This window comes from Vicia villosa, linkage group LG7 (assembly GCF_029867415.1).
Source record: "Vicia villosa cultivar HV-30 ecotype Madison, WI linkage group LG7, Vvil1.0, whole genome shotgun sequence".
In the NCBI taxonomy this organism is placed as follows: domain Eukaryota; kingdom Viridiplantae; phylum Streptophyta; class Magnoliopsida; order Fabales; family Fabaceae; genus Vicia; species Vicia villosa.
This window is the reverse complement of record NC_081186.1, coordinates 89514191-89526574: the sequence shown is the minus strand read 5'-3', so window position 1 is coordinate 89526574 and position 12384 is coordinate 89514191. Positions and strand designations below refer to the sequence as shown.

Sequence of the window (12384 nt, the reverse complement as noted above, 5' to 3'; positions counted from 1 at the left end):
CATTGAAATATTAAAACATCATAGATTCTCTCCAATGTGCAAAGTTTGTCATTAAGGGAATTGTATGTTATTGTATTAAGAGTCATAGTTTTGGATTGCATTTCTTGAAAGAGAATCATAGTTTCATCCACTGCAATTGGCTTTTTAAGCTTAAAAATAGTAAAATTCTATGAAAAACAAATGCCCGCAAAAGCCCACAAAAAAACGGGGCGGGGCGGGCACATTAAAGAGAGTGGGCCTAAAACCTTGTCCCGCCCCGCGAAAAAGTCCGGGTAAAACGGGCTTTCCCCGCGGGCCGGACCCGTTTTACCACCCCTAGTCTTAATGGTATTTGAGACAGTTTTTCGTTTCTTTTTCTTCCTGCATCAGTAACAACAAAGCTTCATCCTTGAATCTTTGATTTTTGATTTTTTATGATAGACTTGTAACAAAACTAATCAGATAGTTTTTGAGAACCTTTTCTTCTTCCAACCGATATATTAAACAAAAATAAATAACTCCAAAAATTCTAAATCTTCATTCCTCCTCTCCATCTCAAACCACTAATTTCAACAATAAACAGTTTTTTAATCAAGGTCAAGCATAATAACCTAATAAAATAGTAAGAACTACTTATCATGACCCAATGTAGTAGCCTAATAAGTGAAATTTTAAATATAAAATTGGTCAAAATATTTTTCATAAAAATGATCATATGTATTCATCGTATTGCAATGATTATTTTTTAATAATAAAATTTATAGATATTTTGAATAGTTCCTCAAAATATCATATTTGAGACATTTACTTTGAAAACTTATGTGATTTAAACATTTTTAAAATTCAATATTTAAGATATTGAATATTAAAGTTAGTTTTTTTTTTTTAGTTTTTAACAAATTAGTTTAAAATAAATTTTCATATTCTTAAAAAAATTTAAATTAAAACCTTTTTGTTTTGAATCTATAGCAACGTTGTAGTTAGTTTATGTTATTTTTAAGTTATTGAATTATAAATATTAACAACTTGTTTATATTAATACATATATAAATATATATCACCGTGATTAAACCCTAAACTAACTGTAAACCGATTTAACCCTAATTCAATGAAACTTTAAATTCAAAGTTCAATTGGTTTGATTAACTAAACCTAAATCGTATCATTTATTGAATAAATTAATACTATGAAACTAAATTTTATAAATATGTTATACATAATCATATATTCGAATCTTAATAAAATAATATTTTAAAAATCTATCATAAAGTTAATACAACAAGATTAAGGGTACACACAAATGACACAATAACACAACATAATTTGTACAATTAATTTCAAATTTTATTTAAGAATAATTTGCAGAAATTAAAGAGTCAGAATAAAATAAAATATCAATTTAAACCAAAATTAATACTATAATAGAACATAATACCTAAAATAAAACTCAAATAATTCAAAATACCTAAAATGGATAGAATTACCAGATATAAACAAAATAATATATTTAATTGAACAACAATAAGCAATGCAAGTTGAACGAAGACAAATAAATCATAATTGAACAACAACAAATAATATTGAGTTGAATGACAATAAATAATGAGTTGGACAACATGTCTATGTTTAAAAGGGACAATGTGATTATGATATAATATGGTTAAAAGTAAAAGAAAAAAACAACTATAGCGGAATAATAGAGCTTAGAAATTTGTGTAGTTGTAGAAAAAATAAGGATTTTTTTTTTGTGAATGGTGAATGTTTTAAGTTTTGATATCGGTATTAAACTTTAAAAAAAAAAACCAATTTTATGCATTTTTTAACCAGACAGATTTACAAAACGACTTTGATTCTTTGTTTGAAAAATTTTAGATGGTTCAATCCGATTTTTCCAATTTTACACTGATTTTGACACTAATGATTTTGCATGGTGACCAGAGCGATTTCAACTCCGATTCTTGATTCAATCGATTAAATCGACCAACTTAATCTAATTTTTAAAACATTACCTATTAGAATATTTTCCTCTAAATATTTCAACAAATTGGCTCATTTGATTTCAAATAATAAATGGTGGAGATTATGTGTGAATCTTTTTTTCTCTTTCCTCTATTATTAAAATAAATGATGTATGAGAGAGAAAAAAAAGATCCACACATAATCTTCACCATTTATTTTAAAATCCAATGGTTCAGATTCATTCTCACATTCTCATATAAAAAAGGCATTCTCATATGATATGCCCTATATACGTATACTATGAGAATGAATCTGAATCATTAAATTTTAAAATAAATGGTGGAAATTATATGTCACTATTTTTTTTAAATAATGACATATAATCCCCACCATTTATTTTAAAATTTAATGATTCAGATTCATTCTCACATTCTCATAAAATTTACATATTCTCATTAGATATGCCATATATATATATATATATATATATATATATATATATATATATATATATATATATATATATATATATATATATATATATATATATATATATGAGGAGGGATCAAATTACACCCGAAGAGTTACACCACGAGTTACACTCATTCAATAACTACATTTTGAATTAATATTTTTTAAATTCAACCGTTGGATTGAAACATAATATCATATAGATCATACCTATAAAGTTTGAGCTTAATCTATAATGATTTACTATGTCATTGAATTACATCAAAATTAACGTTATATGAAAGCTCATTTTGACGTTAATCTTTGGATATCTTGATCGTATAGTAAATCATTATAGATTAAGCTCAAACTTTATAGGTATGATCTATATGATATTATGTTTCAATCCAACGGTTGAATTTAAAAAATATTAATTCGAAATGTAGTTATTGAACGAGTGTAACTTGTGGTGTAACTCTTTGGGTGTAATTTGATCCCTCCTCTATATGTGTGTGTGTATATATATATATATATATATATATATATATATATATATATATATATATATATATATATATATATATATATATATATATATATATATATATATATATATATATATATATATATATATATATATATATATATAACGTATACTATAAGAATTTGAGAATGAATCTGAATCATTAGATTCTAAAATAAATGGTGGAGATTATGTGTAACTATTTGGGAAAAAATAGTGACATATAATCTCCACCATTTATTTTAAAATCTAATGATTCAGGTTCATTCTCACATTCTCATATAATTTATCTGTTCTCACTAGATATGTCCTCTATATAATTATCTAAAATTAATCATTTATTTTGAACAAAAATTATTATTATTTTTTTTAAATTGTTGATTTATAAATATAATTAATTTATCCCAACATGGATTGAATTTTGTTACATTCGTTTTATTCAACCAACACATACCAGTTGAGTTAAATTGACTGAGTTGGAGGAATATTGTAATTAATCTAATTTTTTCTTAATTACCAATATCCATTGTATTTGTACTTGTACATGTACATATGTAATATTTCTTAAGTTTATTTTCCACGTACATTCAACTTAAACCATTTTTTTAAAGAATATTACTTTTTAAGTAATTATATTAAAATTCAAATATTTCAAATAGTTTGACTATTTTTATTAAAATATATTAATTGACATTATTATACAAATTAAATTCAAATAAATAATTTGATTGAAATCTTGGGATTGATTGTGCATGAATACAGCCTTTTTACCTTAACACTCTCAAACTGTCTCACTTTACTTGCTGCTGCAACATTTGTCTTTCAACCAATCTTTCATATTTTCATTTTCAGTGTAAGCAAATCAAGATTCTTCACCACTCTTTAATTCTTCTATTCAATGCCATAAATTCTCTTAACACTAAAAATTTTCAAAACATATTAACCAATTCCAAGCCTTTAAATTTAAGGGTCATTGTTTATTTTATCTTTTTTGGTATTTTTCCATTGTTTTCATTGCAAATTCATTCAAAGGTTGAATCTTTCTGGTACATTATTATGATTAGACTCTTGGGTTTTGATGTTTTTTTGAAGTTTCAAGAATCACGGTAATTACCAAAGCTTTTCAACCTCAAAGTTATTGTTTTTGTATAAATATTCTTCATGGTGTTTATTTGATATGAATATCTGAAATGTGGGATAATTTTGAATTTGATGATGATGATGATGATGAAGATGATATATTTTTTGTTAAGTTTCTTGATTGTGACGTTTGTAATTTGGCAGGTTGGTTTGAAAGTTCTAAGGCTATTTATTTTGTATATTAAAGAAGGTGCAATGGTAGCTAGAATCAGGAAAGGTGTTACTGAGTCTCATAATTCAACAAAACCAGTTGTTGGAGAGGTTGATACTAATCCACCGATTCAATCTGTTAAAGATGCTGTTTATCTATTTGATGAAGGTGCTTTCTCTGGTGAAAATCCTATCATTAAGAAGTCAAAATCTAAATCTTATTCGGTTGTCGAGGTAATTCTGGTTTTTGTATTTTACACCTCAAGTTTGTATGTTTTTAAGTTCTGTTAATCACTATACTAAGTTTTTTGGTTATTCTTTTCAAGTTTCTGGTTTTCAAAGTATGTTGTGAATCTGTGATCAGTGTTGTTAATTGCGGTATAGCGCTACTTCCACTATCACGCTATTATTTGACAACATTTTATGGTAGATTGTGTATCACATAACAATAGTGATTAGTTAAAATTCAGTTATAGTACAGCGCTATCGTGCCGCTATAAATTTACTTTGCAGTGTTTAATAGTACTGCATCTTCTAACTTACAAGTGTTTATTATTTCATTAGAGTGTTTGGGCAAAGGAGACAAAACTTCACTTAGCACAGAATGAGCTGAACAAATTAAAGACGCAACTGAAAAACGCGGAAACTACCAAAGCTGAATTTCTACTGGAGCTTGAAAAGGCCAAAGCAACTGTTATGGATCTGAAACAAAAACTTGGAGTTCTCGGTGAATCTCGAGAATTGGCAATTCAGGCAACAGAAGCTGCAAAGAGTCAAGCGAAGCAGCTTATAGAAGAAAAAAGTGGCAATCTTAATGTTATCAATGGTACTTCGAAAGAAGTGATAGAAACTGTGGTTCAGAGGTATAAGTCTATTATTATAGAACTTGATGAAGCAAAGCAGGAACTGAGGAAAATTCGTCAGGAGTGTTTGGAATCGGTGGAAGCAAGAGTTTCTGCTTTCAAGCAAGCTGAAGAAGCTAGAGATGCAATAGAGACAAATGAAGAACGGGCGCGTGAGCTTTTCAATGAAATTTTAGCTGTACAAGAATCAATTCGACAGTTGAACGTTGCATCTGTCGAAGACGATAGACAGAAGAAAAAGATATTAGTTGAAAAAAATGTTCTGAGCCAATCTTATAAAGCTGGCATTGAAGAATATGAAAAGAACTTGCTTGCTTTAAACAAGGATTTTAGTTCGAAACTCACCAAAAATCTTGAAGTGAAGCTTACTGATAGAATCAGTGAGATATCAGCTCCTCAGAAGGAAATTGAAAGTAAAAAGACTTCAGATTTTGAATCAGCGAAAACTCTCACCTTGGTGCTTGATGGTGCTAAGGCATCACTGCAGAAATTCTCAGAAGAAGAAGAATCTCTTAGATGCTTGGTGGAAGGTCTTAAGTTGGATTTGGAGAATGTAAAAAGAGAACACTCAGAATTGAAGGAAAAAGAATGCAAAACTGAATCCATTCTTAGGAATCTGCGTGATGAGCTCGAGAAACGCGAGTTTGAGCTTGAAATCTGCTTGGCAGAAGAATCTGAAGTTAGAGTTTCATCTCAGAGAATGATCTCGAAGTTGAATCAGTTGTCTGATGAAACTGAAAAGGCACGGCGAGAAGCAGAAGATATGAAGATCTATGCAGTCGAATTGAAGGTAGAAGCTGAACTCAGCAAACACGCGCTTGAAGATGCAGAAACGAAGCTTAAAGTAGCATTAGAAGAAGCAGAAGCAGCGAAAGCAGCGGAGGCAGTTATTCTTGATCAGATTAAAGACTTATCTGAGAAGGCTAATGCTGCTCGCAACTCAGTGTCTGAATCTGGTGCTAGAATTACAATCTCAAGGGAGGAATTTGATTCCTTAAACCGCATTGTCGAGGAGTTTGATAAACTAGCGAGCAGCAAAGAGGCTTCTGCGACAGCGCTCATCGCAGCTACAAAGGCTAGTGAAATCGAGTCTCTCAAAAAGTTAGAGGAAACTCAGAAGGAGATCGAGAATATAAAGAAAATGACGCATGAGGTGATGAGAAAGACCGAGATGGCTGAAGCAGCAAAGAATGCAGTGGAGAGTGAGCTTAGAAGATGGCGCGAGAGAGATCATGAGAAAGCAGCAGAAGCCGCGGCTCGAATATTGGCTGAAACACCAACCTCGTCTCGTCGGAGAAGCAAGTTTCGAAAGCAGAATTCAACTCCAAGAAGTATGGAGGTGAGGAAGTTGGAAAAAGGGAAGGGTTCATTTTCAAAGAAAACTCTATTGCCTAGTATTACTAGAATCTTTAGCAGGAAAAACAGCATGAAGTTTGAGAGAGGAGTTCCTTCTTACCTTCCAGGTGAGAGTCCTTTGTGAAATTTGTTCTAGTTTTGTGCAGAGAAAACATGTTGGTTTATTTATGTGAAAAGTTGAGGCCTATTGCGAAAAGTATTTTGAAATGTCAATAGTTTGGTCACATATTCAGGGAGTATGTTGCAGTAGATTGTTGTATATTGGTATTTTGTTGCTGATATTGAGGCTTCATGTTTTGTAGCTTGATAAACTTTTTGCTACAAGCATTATTATGATAATAAGCATTTGGAAAATTGTTCCCTTTATATGTATGTTGTTTTGCTCTATTCTAATGTATCATTCTTCTAATATTTTTATGTTATATCTCTAAATTCGTGATATAAAAAAGTCATAAGATATTTCAAGCACGTATCATATATCTGATTAGATGATCAGGTTAAAAAATAACGAAATTCCTTGACATTTTTATATATTTCTTCCGTTTCATATTATATGTAAATTTTATCTTTTTAAATTCATTAAATAATTGATGTATTTGAAATTATTATCATCAATTATTTCATAAATTCAAAAAAATAAAATAAAGAATATTTACAAGTGTGTCAAAATTTTAACCTTATTTTAAATTTGATGATATTGTCTCGAGAGATATCTTTTAATAAAAAATATAAATTTGTAAAATATTTATCCAAAAGCTAAAATGAACGAATGAAGAAACTCTTCGAAAATAAATGAATGAACTTGAGAATATTTTGAAAGAAATATAATTGTAAAAGTTGGTTTTTAAAATATATTTATTTAATAATATACTCTTAAAGTTGCATGTCCACGACAATATAAAATAATTCAAAGCGATTTTGTTTCTCTATTGTAATAGACTCGACATTACTTCCACAACTTGATCTTCCCGAAAATTATATAGTATTCATGTTTGGAATGTTAATGACATGCATATTGCAAAATAAATTTACCTCATCCAATAAAGATTTCCATCCATCATCTCTTAAAGCTTGTAACTATTGCTTTGTGATGCTAAACAATTTCATAACATTGACGATACCTTGATCTTTTCTTTGCGATGCTTGTGAGAATCCATTCGAAATACCCAAGATATTTTTCGTGTGCAATGTTAGTGCAAAATTAAAATTATCCATCAAAAGTATGAGACTATTTGCTTCAACCTTCTGTTCTCTTAGTAATATTAAATATTTTTTCAAAATCTCAAGAACATCTGTTACAAAATCATACATCGATATCAAATTAGTCAAAATAGCTTAATGAGAACTCCGTCGAGTATCAACAGCTCATTTAGGATTAGTTTCTTGATTCAGACCTTGCCCACTAGCAATTTCTACTTTTCCTAATGCTTCCCTAATATTCTATATTTGTCTTTCACGAAGCATGTCTTGTTCTTTGCAAGATCCCTCTTACAACATTTATTAAAGTAGAAACTAAGTTAAAAACACCACAAACTTGAAGATGAACTTTGACAATAGCAACTAATATAAGTTGCAATTGATAAGCAATATAACGTACATAAAATGCATATGAATTTTCACTTAAGATCAAACTTTTTAGACCACCAAATTCTCCTTGCATGTTACTAGCACCACTGTAACCTTGTCCACGATTTCTTGAAATAGTAAGACCATGTTTACAAATCAATTTTTCAACAACCACTTTCAAAGCTAGTGTTGTTGTACCTTTAACATGAACAATACCAAAAAAAGTCTCAATAATAATTTCATTTTTGTCGATGTAACGCAAAATAACAACCATTTATTCCTTATTAGATATATCATGAAATTCATTAACAAGAATGGAAAATAATTCATCTCCAAGATCAGTTAAAATAGCTTTAGTAGTTTCTAAATAAGCTGCCTTGACAACAACATCCCTTTGGATTGATGGAGACATTATTTTTTGATTTTACAGGAGAATTTGGTATTACAATTTGTCTTACTTTCCCCCCTCTTAGCATACTATTTAAGCATTTCTAGGAAGATACCTTGATTCCTTGATTCTATTGATTCATTATGACCATGAAAAGATAATTCATGATTTAATAGATAACAAATACAATCAATAGAAGCACCTTCTATATAGGTCACAAATGCTTTTAGATTGCTTTCATATCACAACTTTAATATATTGATTTTGATTAATCAAATATTGACATTTTTCCAAGTGATATTATGAGCACTATTTGGACCTCCAACACGTGATGAGAGTATCTTTCTTATTCCAATTAGTGAATCCATCAGTTACAAATGTATCGCCACCAGATTGTTTTCCAAAATCAGGTTGAAAAATATAATAACATAAACAAAATGTCACATCCTTTTCTAGTGATACTCTATCCAATTTCCAAATTTATTAAACCAATAAGAACATAATCTTTTCAATGAGTATCCAATTCGTCTTTGGGAAAAATTATGTTGAGTAGGTTGACACTAACTTTTTTATATATATATATCATGTGAATTATCTCTTGATTATTAGGATAATATGCTGACATTTTGAGCCACTTTCCAGGGTCTAATTGTAAATCTTCCAAATCAAAATATTTGATTAGACAAGAAATCACAAAGTAAATCGTAAAACCACACACGAAATTGATACAAAATCACAAGTGGAAGCATGAGTGAGTATGATGCACTGTTGCAGATGGAGAATACCGTGTGAGAATGAAAGGAAAAAACTAAGATTGGAGGTGGTGGTGTGGGTGTTCCGTTATCGACAATGGTGGTGTGGAAGTACTTAGAAGCGTGAAAGAAAATGAGATGAGAGAGTCAAGGGTTAGAGAGAGAAGGCAAAAATTAAATTATGAGAGTAAATTTGGGAGTGTTGGGCCTAAGGTGCAAAAAAAAAAAAAACTCAAGGTGGTCAAAATATGAAAATATTTTGATAATGGTGCAAATTTTAAAATTTTAAGGTGTGCGGGTGCACACTCTCATGCTACACTAGATCTACCCTTGTCTCTAATACCAAATGCCCATGGTAGTACACAAATATACCATCAACATCTATATAATACAAAGGCATAATTAATGTGGGGTCCCTAGGGATAGTATCCAAAACTCGAATTGCCTAAATACTTGCTCTAATAGATAGGTGTCATACCCCAATTTTTGACCCTAAGATCCTATATCATTCATATCCCAATCACTAATCAAGAGCTTCACTTGGAAGTTTGTTTATGGTGTTGCACTCACCTCATCAATGAGAGGGACCATCAAGCACCAATGATTGTTTATCTTTTATGCATATTATACTAACCCAAATACCAAAAATATTGCTTTGTTCCTTTGTAGGCTTTTGTTTTGTAGGTACCAAGCCAAGACATGCAATGAACAAGGCATTTTTCACTTTTCTGACTGATGAAATCGATTTCCCTACTGGGTAAATCGATTTCCCTGCAGCAATCTTCACCAAAATCACATTCTGGACAGCATGAAATCGATTTCCCTCCTGGGTAAATCGATTTCCCTAGTGTATTTTGCGCCAATTTCTCTTCTGGAACAGAGTGAAATCGATTTCCCTCCTGGGTAAATCGAGTTCCTTCAGGCAAAATTCAAAAAATATAAGGAGGGAAGCTTGACATCATTTTGGCACCTTTTTTCTTTGATCATTTTACCAATTTTCCACCTCATCAAAAGTAAACCCCTTCATTAAACCCACTTAAACCTCATTTTACCTTTTCTTATCATTTAAACACCACTTTAATCACCAATTAAACACAAGCTAATTACCAAATGCAAAAAGACCAAATTGCCACTACTCTTGCTCCAATTCTATAAATAGAGGCCTTGCCTCTCTCATTTCTCAAGCTTTGGAGAGCCAACAAATCCCTTGCAATTTCTCTCCTCATCCCTACCAAATTCACCAAAGCTCTTATTCCTTTCATAAAGTTTGTGAGTCACATCTTGAACCTCACAAACTTTGAGCTAAACCACCATCCATTTCACTCTTTTTTCTTCCATTGTTGAGAGATCAAGATTTGTGTTGGTGATTCTTGAAGTAGATCCAAGTTTGTGCAAGATTTGGTAAATTTTCTTCATCTTTTTTGTGTATCATGATGTAGATCCTTTGTGGTTTGTGTTCTATGCATCTTTGATGCTATATTGGTGCTATTTGTTGTTGATTTGATGGAAAATTCGTGCTCCAATTGATGATTGATCATAAGGTGTTTGTACATTTGTTCAAGTCAAGTTTTATGCCTCTAAATGCTGTTTTTGCTGGATTTTGCACTGAGGAAATCGATTTCCTTAAGGCTGAAATCGATTCTCCTGCTGAACGCAACTTGTTTTTTTTGAAAACTGCACTATGGAAATCGATTTCCCCCTGCATGAAATCGATTTCCTGCTGGCAGAATGTGGTTTTTTGCTTCTTTTATGCTTGTTTTGGTCTCCTACTTCCTCCACTTCATTAATATCATTGGATCTAGGATGTTGATAGGTTTGAAATGACCTAATCCATAATATTAGATGAATGCTATTAATGATAGTGTGAGTGGATTATCTTTTGTGTTTTCATTTCTTATGTTCATCTTATTTTTCTTTTGATCGATGAAAGTCTTAACATCTTGAGAATTCTATGGATTCCTTCTTGATCGAAGACTAGATCAATTTGTTTTCATTCTTATGATTATCTTTTGTGAATTTTATTCTTATTCCTCCATTTCATTAATATCATTGGATCTAGGATGTTGATAGGTTTGAAAGAACCAAATCCATAATATTAGATGAATGATATTAATGATAGTGTGAGTTGATTATCTTTATGCATTTATCTTCTCCTTCTCCTTTTTTTCTTTTGATCGATGAAAGTCTTAATACTTTGAGAATTCTTATGGATTCTTAGTGAAGACTAGATCGTTACCTATTTTCTTTTCGTGCGGTATTGCTTTCGGAAGGCGATCTACATATCGTTCTTCTCGCATACATTAGCACATAAAAGTTTTGACCGCGCCTCGTTTGTAGGGTGATTTCTACATAAATCACTTGGCGATCTGCTTAACATAGCGCAATATTTCGTGTCCCGAATCAAAAAGATCAAACATGGAAGAGAATTGTATGCGGTTGATTTAAGACTTGTGGAGGTTTTTATCGTGTAGTCGCTATGATTTTATCAAGCTTCTGATAAGCCCCATTGACTTTAAATCCGAGTACATCATTCACTCACCATAGATCTTCATACTAACTTTGATAACATACTTGACAAGTTTCAAGATGGTTATCTTTAACATTTAACAACTAACTTTAATTTCCGCACCTTTACTATACCGCTCTTTATATTACCGCTCTTTATATTTCTCGCTTTATCGCTTTATTTTATCATTTCATCATATTTACTTTCCGTCATTTTTCTTTTGTCCACTTGGACCATACTCTATTTTTCTTGCTAAAACACTAATAAATAACAAAAATCTAAAAAATACATAAGGCTCTCTTTGGACTATCAGTTACTATCCCTAGCGCTTTGGAGATTCGGACTTATGGACCTAGTACCTCTGGACTCATTCTATTGCTATCCTGTGATTGTTCTGTCTGTCTGGCATTGTTCTGTTGTATGTTTATGTGTGCAGGTATTTCCTTGAAAGCCCTTGATGGTGAATTCCAAGGCATTGAGATAAGGATTTTACCCCGAAAACAGCCGTTACTCTGCCCGATTTTCGTCAGAATCGTTAATATGTTTAATGCAAAAATGGTGCTAAGACAATAAGTTCATCTGGATCCCCAAGTGTTAATGTGTTGGTACTGATAAATCCAAAGGATGGGAAAACTACCTTGGCTCTTAATGTCAAGTGTTGCGCTTCTTATTTGGTTAGACCGTTTCTTTCCTTAGCTTTTATTTTATGCATTAGGTTAGCCTCTTCATCTCCTCCCATTCTTAAATTTTCA

At 31.0% G+C, this 12384-nt stretch overlaps 1 protein-coding gene across 1 annotated transcript; it reads left to right on the top strand.

Annotated features, from left to right (window-relative positions):
- Window positions 1-4242: 4242 nt before the first annotated feature.
- LOC131617769 (WEB family protein At5g55860-like) lies at window positions 4243-6752 on the top strand. Its single transcript, XM_058889022.1, has 2 exons — window positions 4243-4435; window positions 4766-6752. Exons 1-2 carry the CDS (start codon window positions 4247-4249, stop codon window positions 6542-6544), a joined length of 1968 nt encoding a protein of 655 aa, XP_058745005.1. The 5' UTR covers window positions 4243-4246; the 3' UTR covers window positions 6545-6752.
- Window positions 6753-12384: the final 5632 nt, after the last annotated feature.